The sequence below is a fragment of the Carassius gibelio genome, chromosome B8 (genome assembly GCF_023724105.1).
Source record: "Carassius gibelio isolate Cgi1373 ecotype wild population from Czech Republic chromosome B8, carGib1.2-hapl.c, whole genome shotgun sequence".
NCBI classification, from domain to species: Eukaryota; Metazoa; Chordata; class Actinopteri; order Cypriniformes; family Cyprinidae; genus Carassius; species Carassius gibelio.
In genome coordinates, this window is record NC_068403.1 from 2,907,851 (window position 1) to 2,926,669 (window position 18,819).

An 18,819-nucleotide genomic window follows, 5' to 3' on the forward strand; every position below is an offset into this window, starting at 1 on the left:
ACACTCTCTCACTCTCTCTCTCTCTCTCACACACACACACACACATTCACTCTCTCTCTCTCTCTCTCTCTCTCTCTCTCTCACACACACACACAGACACACACACACTCTCTCTCTCTCTCTCACACACACACACACACACACACACACTTACGCCGCTGGTCCTTCATGCTGCATGATCTTCAGAGCACAATCCATTGTGTTTTTATATTTATGAGCTTCCAAACCCTAAAAAAAACACATTTTCATTAAAACTTCATTTCCAACAGAAGTACTCTAGTACACACTTCACCTTAAAAACCTTTTTATTTTATAATAGCAAGTTAATTACCAACATAGTGTTACAATCTCAGCTGATTGACAAAAAAGGACTGAAATTTGGGGCAAGAAACCATAAATATCAAGAGCTGCTTATTTTATTTATAAGTGCTTTATAAATCAAATTCTGAATACATTTTAAATAAATGTGAATAATAATCTTGATAACTGATCTGTGCACCTGCATTCTGGTCTTGATGACGTCCAGCGGCGTGTTTCCAAACACACTCGCCGCTCCTGCGATCGCACCGAACGCTCCGGTGATGACGGGGTTGATGGATTTGTTGGGATTGTCACCTAAAACACATCCAGAAAACACCCAATGTGATCAGATGAGACTCTTTCTGAGTGTTTTATATTCAGTGTGATGCTGCAGACTCTCACCCTTGTACCAGTTCCTCAGAGAGGTCATGACGAAGAACCGGATCGCCTGATTGGATCCCTGTTTGAGGACGGTCGCTGTGAGGCCTTGATACGTCCCTCTGATTCCTGAGAGACACATTCAGAGCATCACTTACTACAAACACACATTATATACATCCCATCATATGCACTTTACATATGTACTTTACTTTACATTTTATATTGTTTCCAATACTTACAATTATTCACATACAACATACATCTTTTTTTTGAGAAAGCATACTGGAATGATAGACTATGCCAAAATAATCCATAATGATTCGAGGGGCCGCTTTGAAGTCGCGATCTGACTCAAATGACTCAAATGATTCGCGAACCCGCTCTGAAGTCCCGATCTTGACTCAATTGACTCGAGGCCGCTCGTGATGCGTGATTAATACAAACAGTGTTCTGATGCTTCTGTAATATAGTTTGTTCACAAACTCAAAAGTGTGCAATTATTGTCTGTTAAACATACAAAAAAGCCTCTGATCATGAATTATATTGACTACCATAATTCATAAATCAAGACATGAAACTGCCAAGGTCTATCATAAATGTGAAAATGCTTGGGTGTTGGGGGATGCTATTATATCAACACCAATGTCAAAAGCAAACCTACACCGTTGGGTGGTGTCTCAACTATCTTTTCAACATTCAGCAGGACAGACCTTGCAATCAGGACACTGAGTTTTTCCCACAACTGTAATCTATAAACAGTCAAAACAACAAGTTCTTCACCTTGGGTTCTTATGATCTCTCGCACTCCGTGGAAAAAGCCTCTGTATTTGGGATTAGCCGAGGTTTGATCATGGATGAATTTCACCTGGGAACATAAGAGATGAAGCTCATACAGAAATAAACGCCAATGCTAATGAATGAGTTTGGAGCTCACCTTTATGGTCTCCATGGGACAGACGATCAGGACGGCCTCCATCACGCCGGCACCCAAACCACAGATTAACCCTCGAGTGCTGTCCAGCTTCCCAGCCTCGTCCCTCATCTGGTTACTGAGTATCTCAAACACACCGAACCTGCAGACGGACACAGAGACCTCACATTGAAGCATGATCGGTATAACTGCATCATCATCATCATCATCATCCTCATCATACGTCACTGTGTTTTAAATGAAGCAGAGACTGAGGTGAAGTAAGCAAACATTAGAGAATAAAGCATTGCTGCAGTAGTGGAAACCTCAGCGCTCTTCGAAAAACCTGTCAACACTTCAGAAAAATAGCACACAATATGAATCACTTATTTCTTTGCACCCCAATAAGTCACATACAATCGTTTGTTTCTGAGGAAAGCAAATCAGAATTTATGGTAAACGATGCAAGTCATACAAATATATGTAATACATACAAACAACTAATTAATTGATAAAAAAAATAATAGCTAAAGTTATTGTTTGCTATGCCACTTCTTTTATTTGGGTTATTTGATGCTGCAAAAATCAAATCAAATACTAATGCAATGATTGCTATATCACTTCTTTGATTTGGCTTTATAGAACGGAATAAAAATAAATAAAAGAGACTTACTTTTACAGCATAATATTTAGACTATAATGCAATATCTATATATAGCAGAAATAAGAAGAATAGTACACTAGTACTCTGTTTTGAGTTCATCCACTGGCTCTGTATATTACATACTAACACACAGGAAACACAGACATGCATTTCCGCAGACTTTATTCACGCAGACACATGATTAGCCTCTAGTCTCAGTCCCCAGAATCAGATCCGAGGCTTATTTTAAAGCGTTTCCTCGTGAATGGAGCCGTGTCAGCAGTGAAGCGTCAGCGCCGGTGGGAAGGCCACAGGTGTCCATTAGCAGCAGGAAGAAGCCCTGTGTTTTATTACCTGCTCCACGTTTATTTCTGTAACTCAAGACAGATACGACCGCAGCACTATTATAACACTGAAGTGAACAGAAGAGCTAAAGACACATTCATCTATCCTGACTCACTCACTCTCTCTCTCTCTCTCTCTCTCTCCATCAAATTCAATTGTAAAATCATCCATCCATCTCTATTCATGTTGCTTTTTCAGCATGACAGGATGAAACTCACACTAACCAAGACAGACTGGCTGTTTACAAAGAAATACTTACCAGCTGCTGAACATATGCTATATTGCATACTATTTTTTTATAAATTGTGAAACAGTATGCATTAATACAAAACAACAGTATGCTAGAGCACAAGCTTAGTAAGTAGTGTGCACTGTGGCTATTATCATTAGATATGATAAACTAAAACCAAACAAACAAACAACTCTGTTACTTGAAATAAAATACAGGAAATATAAAAATAACAACTCATTCAAAATAGTAAAGAAAACTATAGAATATTAATGAACTAAAACAAAAATGTTATAAAAAATTATAATAATAAAAATGACAAAAAAATGAAAATGTAAATTAATTCAAATTAAAAAAAATTTTTTTTAATAAAAACTAATTCAAAATATGGATTATAAACTACAATGGTATATTAATGAACTAAAACAAGATGAATAAAAATTTTATAAATATATTAAAACATAATAAAAATGACAAAACAAGAAAATTACTCAAATTAACTAAAATAAAAATAAACAATCGTTCAAAATATTAATGAACTAACAAAAATGTATAAAAAATATACTATATATATATTTAAAAACAAATAAATATTTACAACGAATAAAATACTTAAGCTAATTGTAAAAGCAAAATTTCTCATTGTTTAATGTGGTTTAACTAGCACTAAAATATTTTTTTTTAATAATATTTAATTTTAAAAATATATAGACATATTCACAAAAAACCTAAATGACAAAAAAAAAAGTTTTATAATGATAAAACTATAATAGTCTGCTAATGATACTAAAACAACACTAATATGCATTAAATAGTGATTATGCAAAAAAAAAAAAAAAAGTATACTGTATTATAAAAAAAAATTAATATACATGATATAACTATATTTAATTAAAGCAGAGGTTTTGGCTCTGTAAAAAAAAAAATAATCAAAATTTAAAACAAATGTTTCCTACAAATTAAACTTTTGGCAGTCCAATCAAATAATGATCAGTTATGACCTCCAGGTCAAGTTGAGTGCATTGCATTGTGGGATACAGTTTTCTACAAATGATATGCAAACTGCACATTGTATAGCACTAATACAAAAAAACTTGTTCATATATAAATGCATGAGTTAGTTTTGAGGATTTTTAAAGCTTGCAGACCCTCTGTGAATCTATGAGAGCCGCAGCGGTTTCTGTCTCTGATGGACGTCTGGAAAACACAGCTGCATTCAAATAAGACACTGCTCCAGTGTAATCTGGGCTCGGATCCAGCGATCTATCAGCAGGACAAACACAAAGTCACTCGCACAAACCAGTGCCATCAGCTAATGAACAGAGGAAGAGGAATGATGAAGAAACAGACTAAGACACACACTTAAAGAGACACGCACTGCTAAACCAAAACTGATGCCATTCGATGAATTCGATTCAGAATAACTAGAATTGTCTGATTGTCTGGACACACGTTTCACTTCATCTTTTTAATGCATGCAATCTTATGTTTTCTCTCCATGATAAAGAAATCGTTTTCGTAAAAGAGAAAATTCTGTCATCATTTATTCAAGTATATTGAAAAACTTATGTTGGTATATTAATTATAAGTATATTAATAAAAAATATTTCTTATGCATCTTTTATGATTATCTTATATCTTAAAAGCTAATTATAAAATATAACTATTATAAAATTACTAAAACAAACTTAAATGAAAATGAAATATATAAAATAAGAAATAATTAAAAATATTTATAAAACTATTACAGTATATAAATGAACTATATATATATATATATATATATATATATATATATATTAACTAATAAAAATGGCAAAACCAAACAGATTCACTAAATTGAAAATGAAAACAAAAATATAATAAAGATAAAAATTAATTAGAATTATTATGAACTATAACAATTTATTAATGAAGTAAAAAAACAAATAACTATAAAAAATTATATAGATATATATAAAAAAGAGAATAGAAATAAAATTACTAAAACTAACCTAAATGAAAATAAAAGAAAAAAAGGAAAAAAATATTCAATATATAAATAATAAAAACTATAACTGTATATTAATATACTAAAAACTAATAGCAAAATTACAGATAATTTTTTAAATAATAAAAATGCCAAAATTTATAATACTATAAGTAAAATTGTTATAAAAAATATAAAAATAAATTAATAAAAATATTCATTAAACCTATCCACTTCATTCTTCAATGTGGAAATAAGCCAAAGGGCAAGACTTCTGCTGCAGGGAAATACAGAGCAGTAAACAATAAAACTGTGTTCATAATTAAGATAAAATATTAAAATAATATGAGAAGACAAAATGTTTTGCAATATCAAGCTGCAAAATAAGCGGTTCTGTACAGTTAAAAATATCTGGATGTGGATGAGACTAAAAGTCAGAAATATCACATTTACAGATGACTGTGCCCTCTCTTATGGGAAAAATGAGGTGGATTACAGTAAATCAATGAAACTAAATGAACAGTGGTTAGAGAACAGCGTCAGGACACTTGTACTGTGCTTTAATCAGCTGTTTGTGGAGCTTAACGGACATGTTCTCTGTGAACTGTGGCTGTGTGAAGAGTTTGTGGTTTTGTTTGGTTCAGAACAACAGCAGAGAGAGAAAACACTGACAGAAGCGGATGTGTGTTTAGTGTGAAGAGGTCACTTCTGTCCATCTCCTCAGTGACCCGAAGAACAGAGAGCACCAGTCTGACAGACAGCACTGTCACACACACACACACACACACACACACACACAGACACACCGACTCACACACACACACAGACACACATACACGCACACCGACTCACACCGACTCACACACACAGAGACACACACACAGAGACACACACATACACACACACACCCACACACACACACACACACACACACACACACACCGACTCACACACACACACACACACACACACAGAGACACACACACACACACACACTCACTCACAGAGACACACACACAGACACACACACACACAGAGACACACACACAGAGACACACGCACACACACACAGAGACATACACACACACACACACTCACAGAGACACACACACACACACACACTCACAGAGACACACACACAGACACACACACAGAGACACACACACAGAGACACACACACACACAGACACACACACACAGAGACATACACACACACACACACACTCACAGAGACACACACACACACACACACACACAGAGAGACACACACACACACACACGCTCACAGAGACACACACACACACACACACACACACACAGAGAGACACACACACACACACACGCTCACAGAGACACACACACACTCACAGAGACACACACACACACACACACACACACAGAGACACACACACACACACACACACACAGAGAGACACACACACACACACACGCTCACAGAGACACACACACACACACACACACACACACACAGAGAGACACACACACACACACACGCTCACAGAGACACACACACACACACACACACACAGACTCAAGGGAGAAATCAAACCGCCTCTTAATGAGAAAGAGCTGCTTGCTTCAACAAACACAATCAGCACAATCAATGCGTCTGAAACAGACTCCTCTGTTAGTGTGTGTGTGTGTGTCTGTACCTGACGGCAGATTTAGGGATGGACCCGTACAGCAGCGAGCTGAGGCCTCGGTATAACCCCTTCACTCCATGATGACGGACCGTCTGAGACACACAGTCCGCTGTGAAGAAAAGATCACAACATCATCTCACGCCTCCTCGGCTCAGCAAAGCTGCATGTATTTCATCAGAAACACAGTAAAATAGTCAAATATTATCAGAATTTAAAACAGCTGTTTTCTGTGTGAACCTCTGTTAAACTCTAATTTATTTCTGTGATGCGCCGCTGTATTTTCAGCATCATTTCTCCAGTAATAATAATTACTGATTTACTTCTCAAGAAGCATTTCTGATTATTATCAATGTTGAACACAGTCGTGCTGCACAATATTTCTGTGGAAACTGTTACATTGTATTTTTCAGGATCCTTTGATAAATAGAAAGTTCAAAAGAACACAATTTATTTGAAATATAAATATTTTCTAATATTATAAATTATCAAATTGATGCAACCTTGCTGAATAAAAGTATATTTTTAAAATAAAAATCTTACTTATTTTTACTATACACTGTGATGCTTTAAAAACACTTTAATGACAACAGTTTTATTCAATTTAATGGTATTGATATTAATAACACATTTGAACAAATATGACATTTTAATGGACATTAAAGCATTAAATAAAAATACAAAAAAATTGAAACTTTTTAACATTTTATTTCAGCTAGGCAACATTTCCCATTTTCATTTAGTTTCATTTTGAACTAAAACTAAAATAAAAAAATAAAACTTTTTGTTTTAACTTAAAATAAACATTAACTAAAAATAAAATACAATAAAAATGGCTCAAATAAAATAAATAAAATCATTTTCACTGACTGTAGTTTTAACTTGAAGGACTAAAATAACTAATGGACGAACTGTATAAAAAGTATACACACGTGTTAAAAAAAAGAATAAAAATAGAGTGCAAACATGAAAATATAAAGCAAAACTCAATGATATGTCAATAATACTAAAATAACGCTGCGCAGAGCATCATCTGGGGATTAGAGATGTGCAACTAAGAGCAGCTGTTAGTCTGTCTGATGAATCAACAGAAGACTTGTTAAAACCTTCTCTGAGCTTCAGCCAGAAACAGAGAGAGAAAGAGACACAGAGAGAGAGGGAGAGAGAGAGAGAGAGAGGTAAAGAGAGAGAGAGAGGGAGAGAGAGAGAGAAGATAAGTTTGTTTACTTTCAGAGCTCAGCAGCAGCAGCAGGTTGGCATCAGTTCTGGCCCGGAGAGTTTCACTAATTAACTCCAAAGAGGATGTGAACGTCACGCGTGAGAGAGTGTGTGTGTGTGTGTGTGTGTGTGTGTGTGTGTGTGTGTGTGTGTACTCACTGATGCCTCTGTAACGTGGCGGATTGGCTTTCTCGTCTAACTGTAGTTGAGTCTTCACATACTCTGTAGGAAACGTGATGCAGATCTCAATGCCGCCTGCGATTCCACCTGCAGACGACAGATCAGACAAACATGAACACACACACACACACACAGTACAGGCAACATTTCGATTCGATTATGTTTCTTTCCTAACCACACGATGCAGTAGATCATGAAATCTAAACTCTGATCATGATTTGGTTCACCTCAATCATTAAGGTATGATTCATGTAGAAAATATTCCAGATAATCAATGTAGAATTGTAGATAATATGACTGAACAAGAACAAGTTTTCATGTCTCTTCGGCTCACCAAGGCTACATTCACTCGATCAGAAATGCAGTAAAAACAGTAAAATATTTTTACAACTTAACACAACTATTTTCCATGTGAACATCTGTTCAAATGTAATTTATTTCTGTGATCAAATCTGATTTTTTTAGCATCTTCAGCTTCACAAAACACAACAAACACGTGACAGCGATCTGAATCAGACTGGTGTGACTAGTTCACGTTACGAGATCTGGTTATTGTTTATAGTGTCTCTGACGGAGCATATCCTGACACACACACACACACACACACACACACACACACGGTTTATCAGTGTCACGGGCACAAACTGAAATATATGAGCTACACAACAACGCTGAGAGCAAAACCTTCCATCCATCTCACTCACTGTCTCTTTTCTATTTTCCTTTCCATTTTCTTGCTTTAGGTCAATGTTTTTTTTCTTTACTACAAGGTTCATTTATCAACAGTAGAACTAGCAATTCAAAAACTACCTCTAAAGCATCCATTAATCTTGGCAAGTTTTAACATTTACTAATACAGTATTAAGATTGTATAACGTATCTGTTACAGATCTGAGCTGATATTAAACCTCTGTATTTGTATTAAATGAGGTTAAAGGAATAGTTGACCTGAAAATGACGAAAATGCTCATCCTGGGGTCATTCAAGATGTAGATGAGTTTGTTTCTTCATCAGGTTTGTAGAAATGTAGCATTGCATCAGTGTCTCATCAATGGATGCTCTGCAGTGAATGGGTGCCGTCAGAATGAGAGTCCAAACAGCTGATAAAAACATCACAATAACTGATGGACTGGAGTGCTGTGGATTATTGTGATGTTTTTATCAGCTGTTTGGACTCTCATTCTGACGGCACCCATTCACTGCAGAGCATCCATTGATGAGACACTGATGCAATGCTACATTTCTCCATTAGACCGAAACAAACTCTACACAAATGTTATTTAATGTTCGTTCATGCATAAACTAACTATGACTAATGCAACCTTGTTATAAATTGTTACTAATCATTTTTTCTTACAAACTGAGACCTGTTTGAAAATCTCTCTCTCTCTCACACACACACACACACACACAGAGAGAGAGAAAGCAGCTAATCAATAACCCCGTGAGCTACTGCTGGTTGTTTCACCCAGAAGCATCATAAATCAAGCTAAAGAGCTCACGTCTGCGTGTGGAAACAGAAACAGAGCGAAGGAAGGAAATGACCACAGACGTCACATCTGAGGCCTGCCAGTGAAACACCACTGATGTACACCAGCCAGCGCTCGGAGTGTGTTTCTCTAATAACCTACTGCAATATCAGTCAAAACACACACACACACACACTCACCTTAATAACCAAACACGCCACATCAATAAAACACAAGCTCTCAGCACTCACACAAGCCCTACAATCTACACTAACTGTCCAAATCTCCTGATATCTTTGGTTAAAAACGTTAGGTTGCACTAATGTTTCATCATATCACGTGTCAATACACGACCTGTACTTTCAGATGCTCGGAAGAAAGTCCATGCTGCTCTTTTCAATACAATGAAAGAGAATTAGGAACGATGCTGATGAGGACAAAAAAATAGCAGAGAAAATACCTTAAAAATAGTCCATAAGACTTATGCACTAAGTTATAGTTATATGATGGTTTATCCACAAATATATGGACTAGTTTAGTTTTTTTAATGTAAAAATGTATGATTTCATTATATGGAAAAAAGGATATACACAATTTCATTCACGATACCATTAAAGTCAGTATTTGTTATTTTGTGGATAGACTTTTATGCTCACCAAGGCTTCATTTATTCGACTAAAAATCCAGCAAAAATATAAATATTGTAAGATATTTTTAAACTTTGAAGTAACTGTTTTCTATGTGGATATCTGTTAAACTGTAATTTATTTCTGTGATGCTCCGCTGTATTTTCAGCATCATTCCTCCAGTCTTCAGTGTCACATGATCTTCAGAAATCATGAAAATATGATGATTTGCCGCTCAAGAAACATTTCTGATATTTTTATGTATTTTTTTTTTCTTGGGGAGCCGATAGATTCAATTCTTCAGTATTCTTTGATGAACAGAAAGCTCAAAAGAACAGCATTTTGTTTTAAATAGGAATCTTTTGTGACATTATAAATATTTTTGCTGCCACTTTTAATCAACTGATCAGCATCCATGATGAATACAAATATTAACTTATTTTTTTTTTAAATCTGACCCCAAACTTTTGCACCCACAGAAGAAATAAAGTGACCCAACGTTCACTTTTAATAATTATTACTGTAAGTCTCTGTTTTAATGAGATGTGCTGATTCCCGCCGGAGGAATGTGTTTCTGGCGTTACATTAAAGGCAGACGACAGATGAATAATTCCTTTCATGTTTCTCGAGGAAGCAAACGACCACATCACGGCTCTATTAATACGAGATGTTTGATCTACTCGAGACCCTCAGGTGAGAGACAGACCACATCAGCAGGACAGACAGAAACACAGAGACAGAAGAAGAAGAAGTGATTGTGAATGATGTGGTGATGAAGCCTCGGCTTCAGAGAGGAGACAAGCACTAACTGCAGCGTCCCGGCGACACACACACACACACACACACACACACACACTTACACAAGGCTCGAGTGATGAAGAAAACACAATAGCAGCGATCTGACGGCTCTCCATTAGACCGAAGCGCCCTCAGGCCACGACCCATCACTGTAACACGACCGAATGAAATATCTGAACTATATATCTCAATATATTTGAGAGTTTAATATAAAGCAGGGTTCAAACGTCTGAGAGCACATTAAAAAATACTGCAAAAATAAAACAGAAGCAATTCATGTTTTTGCTTTAATTTTAGTTATTTTTTGTTATTATTATTATTATATTCTTTTGATTTATCCCTATTTAGTTTTATTTAATTTTTTTATTCATTAGTTTTAGTCGTTTCAAGTTGAAGGAAAATTAGAAATGTTGAAAAAAAAATTATTTATATATTTTATTTATAATTGTTTTAAATGTATATTATTATTTCATCATATATAAATATTTATACATATGTATATTATTTATTTTACATATTTTCTTTCAGTTTACTTTTTTAAAATAATTTTTCATATGCAGTTTGAATTAAATTATATATTATATATATATAATATTATATATATATATATATATATATATATATATATATATATATATATATGGCAATTTCACTAGTCATCTTCAGGATATAATACACACAATATTTGGACATAAATATTTAAAGTGTATCAATATTATTGTCTTTCTATCCAGATGAACTGAAAAGGCTAGAACTAAAACAGTTCAAATCTATTTAAAACAATCAAGACGCTTTTGCTCCACACAAAAAATACAGAAAATACAAAACCCAAAAAATACAGAAAAAAAAGATCAAAACTAGTGCAAAAATAAACCATGCAAATGAATTGTTTAATCATGGTTTGATTCGATTGGAATGAATCAAAGGTTGCTGAATAAACAAAACGTTTCAGTGTCATATATATATATATAATAATGCAAAGTGCATTAATGTGAATATGACAAAGCGGCAGAAGAAGAGCAAGTGATTGTTCCTCCAGATAAAAGTGTCTGTTAAAAGCATGGCTGTAAATGTAAAGTGAATTTCTGTGCTAATCAACAGCATGTGACAGAGTTGTACTTCCATCACACGGTCCTGAACGTTCCCATGACAGGAGATGCCACATGTGAACACGTCCTCCTGTCAGACGGCTGTAATCTCACCACACATGTGACTGTGGAAAACTGCTCTGGAATGCCGTGTGTGTAACGTGTGAAATGTTTCCAGGTCACGGATGGGTTTGTGTGACAGTAAACCAGAGCCGCTCAACAAGACAAGACAATACAGAGTCCAGGACACAACACACGACACACAACACACCAGAAAACAACACACAACACACCAGAACATCCAGAACCATCCCAAACAAAAGAGCTTTTGATCTTAGTGTGCACCAAAAGTACAAATGATTATTATATATATTAGTGTATACAAATGCATCATACAAACAGAGAAAGCAGTTTTCATCAGTTTATACTGTTTGAAAGCACTTCCACACGCACACACATATATATATATATGTGTGTGTGTGTTTATGTAAAAATAATCATTTAATAAATGTTGAAATATAAATAAATTGTTAAATACATAATTTATTAATTTAATACATAAATAAATACATGAGTAAATAAATATTTAAATATAAATAAATGGTTGAACAGATGGATGAATGAATGTTTAAATATGTATTTAACAATTAATTAATATATTTAAACATTTATTTAATGATTTAATTTAATATATAAATTATATATATTATATATATATATCTATATATCTATATCTATATATATATATATATATATATCTATATATATATCTATATATATATATATATATATATATATATATATATATATATAAATATATATATATATATATATATATATATAGATATAGATATATAGATATATATATATAGGCTATAAGTGTCTGTGCGTGTGGGAGTTAAATATATGGGCATAAAAAAAATAAATTAAAAATAGAACTATATTATATGTATATGTATATATATATATATATATATATATATATATAAAACATACATAAATTTATATTTATATAAATATTACAATTATTGTTAATATTCTTTATTTTATCTTATTTTATATTTTATATTATTCTTTCATTTATAAACTTAATTGTTTTTTAAATATACATATGAATTCATTGTTTTCTTGTCCCAGATATTACATATATTTACTTTTAATAGTTTTTAATTAAATGATACCATTGTGTGTGTGTGTGTGTGTGTGTGTGTATATATATATATATATATACACACACACACTTGTATTTTTGTATCTCATGTTATGACAATAGCAATTACTGAGCAAAATAAAGGCAAAATACAGGTTTGCACTGGGCTCAGCTCCAGCACCAGCCTGTCATCCTCTCCTGTAAATGAGACGTGGCGTCTCCATCTGAAGACTGGTTTGTGTAATTACAGACGGGTGGAGCAGAGGAAATATCACAGCCATTAAAACCTGTCATTCAGTTTCAGATGAACAGTTTCCAGATGGAAGTTAGTTCACCAGTTAGTTTCCCAGAGACCAGCGCTCACACAGACAGCTGTATATCTCCTCTCCATCTCTCAGAGCATCATTAGTGTGCAAACAATAAAGCCTTGAGCTGCTGATTGCTTTCATAAAATACTCTGATAAAAGACACACATCTGCAATAAATAGTGAGACCTACATTTAGAAATATGGTTAATAATTCTGAAGAATAAACAAAGTAATATGGTTCATTAGGCTATTGTTTATCTTATTTATTTTTGACAACTGTGAGCACTGCTCATACAATCAGATGTTTCTATGTTTTTTCTATGTAATGTATATACTATACATACATTTTAGCTGTAAACACCACAGGTTATGATGAAATATACCTGATACTGATTAATCATTACATTTTTTAGATAGATAGATAGTCAGCAACCGTGTTTACAAGTTGTGTGGTAAGTTAGTTAAGTAGTTATTATCTAATGATCTAGTGAATGTAAACAGCTGAACAATAAACCAGGAGTTTTCTGAAAATAATAAATCGCACATATTTCACTACAAAAGTCTAATTGTCGGTGTTTTCTCTCCTTTTCTGGAGCTTCCTTCACGAGCAATAGATATTCAGAGTTCAGAAATGATTCAAATTCACCTCAGACGTTCTTCTCTGTGAGTTTTTGGTGTTTGTGTGTTAGTTATGAGTGTAAACTGACCTGCCAGGATGGCTTTTCCAGGATGAGTGAGTGTGGCTTTGCTCTTCATCTTCAGTCTGATCCTCACAGCGCTGTTTCATCTGATCTGAGAGCAGCGCGCGATCCGCCGATCATGGGCTGATGACGTGCGACTGCGCCCAGCCAATCAGCAGTCAGATCGACACACAAGAGCGTGGCTCACGTCACTCTCTCTCTCTCGCGCTCTCCCTCTCTCTCTCTCTCAATTTCAATTTCAATTTAGGTGAGCTTTATTGGCATGACAAAAACTGTACATTTGTATTGCCAAAGCAGTGGCAGCTGGGCTGCTTACAAATAGTGCACATATGTATTTACAGAAAGAAAAAGAATAATAGTAATAATAAAATATATAAAAAGTATTAACCATGTAGTGCAAAGTGAATTAGTGTATGTGAATGTATAAGTTAGAAATAAAATAAAATAGAATATGGTATCTCACTCTCGGCGTCACGCCCTCCAGAAACCAAACTCCATTTAAATGTCAATCTTCTCTCTAAAACTCCGACTGACCGAAAAACAGCTGGAGATTTAAGTTTAATAAATAAGGTACTAAATAAATAAACCTGCAAAACGTTAACTAAATAAATGAACCAATATTTAAACAGGAAAACACATAAATACGGGAATAAATAAATATAAAGTATTAATAAATAAAACAATAAATGAAGTAACACAAATAGTTAAAAAAATAAAAATAAAGTTAAGAACAAATATAGAAAATAATAACGGAAATATACAAAAATCAATTTAAGGCCTACATTTAATAAAATTTGTTTTATTGAGTCATTTCTAACTTTATTTTCTTCTTACAATTATTATATTTATTAATTCATTCATTTATTTTCAATTAAATAATTGTTTTAATTTATTGTTTTTTAAATGTAATTAATTTTGTAGGTTTTGGCCTCCATGCATTAAAGTTACATGTAAATAAATCATCTGCAATCAATCTAAAGGAGCTACCGAATCACAATGAGCTTTTAATGTTATTTTACACACACTTTTACTGTATATTATGCACTAAATTTCTTCTAGACATGTACTACAGTGGTACCATAGTTTTATTGGATTATAGATTTTTGGGACATGGTTTCTATGAAGTAATTTAGAAATACATTTTCTGAATCCATCACTATACTAGGGAATATGAAATTGGGCATTTCAGTTAGAAACCTAATCACTGAATGCATTGTATCTTTTGAATTGCGCAAGAACCCAGATATGAACATGCAGGAAAAACACATTAAACAGGAACAGCGTGAAGACTGTGACCTGAAGAGAGTGAGACAGACTGAACAGCACATGTAAACTTTATTCTCTGTCTGCGTAGAAGTCGCTACACGCTGAGCAACCAATCACTTTTTTGTATTATAATGCATATTGTTTTCCTAAAAAATAATGTTATCTTTTAACTACAACATCACACAGGACAGTGCATATGGCTTGCAGTAATACAGATGATGAACAGCACCGGAAAAAGCTTTAGTAATCATGCGCAAGTTAACAGCTACATCGACCTAGCATTAAATAAACAGACGTCCGGTTGATCTTCACATTGCAAAACTGAAATTTAGTACCAACTGAAATGTAAACAAGAAGTTAATACTTGCAGAATCAAATTATTAAAGGTAAGAATAGTCTGCGCTACAAATATTTGATAATTCACCCGAACTACAGTACACTCTTAAAAATAAAGATGCTTTAAAGATTCTTCAGAGCGATGCCATAGAAGTAGCATTCAGTCAAAGGACCGTCTCTTTCTTACATTTTTACAATCTGAAGAAGCTTTTGTGAAACTGAAAGGTTCTTCAGGTGATAAAGGCTCTTTATGCAAACATTTAGACCGAAAGCGTTGTTCTATGGCATCGTGAAGCAGCTTTATTATCAAGAGTGTTGTTGTCTGGGTCTAGTGTCTTTCCTCTCGTCATCAGTGCGATCTGATTAATATCAAATGAAAGATAAGTTAATGAGCAGCTTGTTGGAAGGAGCGCTGGGTGTTCGTTTGATTGCGGAGATGTTTTTTCATGCTTTCTGAATGTAGCATAGGCACACATTTCCCAGAATTCCTAGCGGGAAAATTCAAGGCTGGAGGTTGAAGCCGTACACCGGAGGAGCAAAACCGTAAGCTGGGAAACCCGTCTGAGGAGTGACCGGTGTCTGACTGCTGCTCAGCATCAGCTGTTGACCTGTGTGACACACACACACACACACACACAAACAAACACACACACACACACAAACACACATACACACACACACACACATACACACGCACCGCACGCACACAAACACACATACACACACACACACACACACAAACAAACACACACACACACACACACACACACACAAACACACACGCATACACACACACACACACACAAACACACACGCACCGCGCACACACACACACACACACACACACACAAACACACACCGCACACACACACACACACACACCGCACACACACACACACACACGCACCGCACACACACACACACACACACACACACACAAACACACACGCATCACACACACACACACACACACACACGCACCGCACACACACACACACATGCACCACACACACGCACGCACACACACAACAGACGCACACAACAGACGCACACAACAGACACACACACACACACACACACACGCACCGCACACACACACACACATGCACCACACACACGCACGCACACACACAACAGACGCACACAACAGACACACACACACACACACACGCACGCACGCACGCACACACACACACATGCACAACAGACGCACACACACACACACAACAGACACACACGCACACACACGTACACGCACACACGTACACAAACACGCACACGCACACACACACACACACACACACATGCACACACACAAACACGCACACACACACACACACACATGCACACACACAAACACGCATACAAACATGCACACGCACGGATGCACACACACACACACACAGATGCACACACACACACACAAACACACACACAGATGCACCACCACACACACACACAAAGACACACACACACACACAGAGACACACACACACAAACACAAATTCACAATCATTGTGACCAGGCGACTATTTAAGTAACTGTTAAATTAACACATTACTTTTTAATTAACAAGAAAAAAACCTGAATTATTGTTTCAAATAAGGCCAGTTATAAGCTGCGTTACAAACCATAATTAATGCATTCAAAATACTCTGATAATGCATTACATAAAAAGGCCAGAAACATCATAACCTGGCTTTCACTGAACAGTTATAAATTATATTGCTCAAACTGCATTTCCTAAGTTTCCTAAAACGGTTTCTGATCAGAACGAGAAAAGAGGAGAGAGCTGCTGATGAACGGACCGTAGACGATGGAGGAGGCTTCAGGAGTCTGCTCTTCCACCGCTCTCGTGTCCTCCGCCTCCAGCAGTTTATCCACCTGCAAGAGACGCACGCAGAAGTGAAGCGAGCAGCAAACATCACTGTCAAAGTGTCACGCTGCGTGCTTTCATCAAACACCGCTTCACACACTCCTCAATCCTTCTGACGGCTCTCTTCATGCAGATCACATGCTCACATTCAACTACCAACACAGCAATCACTTTCTATAAGCTTTACAGAAATATGACTAAAAACTGCCACTTAAAAAACACAATGCTCAAAAATCGCACATTTTATTTATTATGTATGTATTTATTGTTACAATATGTGAAATGCAAGCACCTACAACTACAACACCTTAACTAAAACTAAATCTAAACCTAAAACTATTCACATTCACATTTATTACAAATATATATATATATATTTACATATTTTATTTTGTTTATTTTTTATATATTTGTTTGTTTATTTAGTAACTTATTTAAAAAAGATAACTACATTGAGGCTATTATATCTAATCTATCAGATTATATTATTTATGCAATCAGAACAATATTTATCATGCACTTAAATTTACACCAATTATAACTTTTGAATAGAAATAGTGATAAAAAGCAGCATCTGACTTAAAATGATCAAACTGACACAAAATAAAGGGTGAGTGAAATAAAATAAATATACAATTGAAAAAAATTATAATATTTCAGTTAAGCAACATTTCAAAATTTTATGTATTTTAAAAAGATGTAATAAAATAACTGAAACTGAAATCTTAGACATATTAATATAATATTTACTAAAAACAACAAAAACACTAAAACTTGAACTGAAATTAAAATAAAAAATAGAATATATTAAAATAAATAATTTACATGACAAGCACCAGATTTTCATAACTTTTTGTCCTTATAAATATCAGCTTCTGCAGAAAAATATATATTTTTGCTCAGTTTGAGTCTCTAAATATATAAAAGCCTGATGTATAACATAAGAAGTGCAAAATTGTATTTTTATTTTATTATTTTACGATTTTGTCTAAAGGTTAAATGTATGTCCCATTTAAAAAAATAATAATAATTTTATATATATATATATATATATATATATATATGTATATATATATATATATATATATATATATATATATATATATTTTTTTTTTTTATTTTTTTTTAATGTTAGGCATTCCAGAGTTTTAAGGTGAGAGTGTTTTTGCTGCCCCCTGCAGGTCAGACGGATGTACTGCATCTGAACTGAGCGTCGGACACCTGCAGGATTTACACAAATATTAAACAATATTGATTTATTTTGAGAAGGCAGTCATAAATGATTTGGGTTCATATGAAGACTAACGCTCGACTCCAGCAAACCACTTCACATCTTAATAATTCTCCTTCTTATAATAATAATTA

At 34.5% G+C, this 18,819-nt stretch overlaps 2 protein-coding genes across 20 annotated transcripts in view; both read right to left on the reverse strand.

Moving 5' to 3' along the window:
* Positions 1-14,138, reverse strand: part of LOC127963489 (tricarboxylate transport protein B, mitochondrial-like) — a 64,003-nt gene extending 49,865 nt beyond the window's left edge. For 9 of the 17 annotated variants that reach the window (XR_008154837.1, XR_008154836.1, XR_008154835.1 and 6 more), the window contains exons 1-5: positions 13,983-14,138; positions 7,816-7,923; positions 6,451-6,550; positions 1,616-1,754; positions 1,462-1,546 (exon numbers count right to left, since the gene is read on the reverse strand). Coding sequence is in view for 13 of the 17 variants with exons in the window: in XM_052563428.1 (XP_052419388.1) it covers positions 1,462-1,546; positions 1,616-1,754; positions 6,451-6,550; positions 7,816-7,923; positions 13,983-14,031 (481 nt within the window). In the remaining 4 variants the exon portion in view is untranslated. Of the gene's footprint in view, positions 1-154; positions 229-499; positions 616-702; positions 808-1,461; positions 1,547-1,615; positions 1,755-6,450; positions 6,551-7,815; positions 7,924-13,982 lie in introns of all 17 variants that reach the window. The other 8 variants (XM_052563419.1, XM_052563426.1, XM_052563422.1 and 5 more) reach the window with 3 other exon arrangements.
* A 1,154-nt stretch (positions 14,139-15,292) lies between these two features.
* Positions 15,293-18,819, reverse strand: part of cltcl1 (clathrin, heavy chain-like 1) — a 38,125-nt gene continuing 34,598 nt past the window's right edge. For all 3 annotated transcript variants that reach the window (XM_052563415.1, XM_052563414.1, XM_052563413.1), the window contains 2 exons: positions 17,387-17,462; positions 15,293-16,186 (listed from right to left, as the gene is read on the reverse strand). In XM_052563415.1, the coding sequence (XP_052419375.1) occupies positions 16,080-16,186; positions 17,387-17,462 (183 nt within the window). In that variant the 3' untranslated portion in view covers positions 15,293-16,079. The remainder of the gene's footprint in view (positions 16,187-17,386; positions 17,463-18,819) is intronic.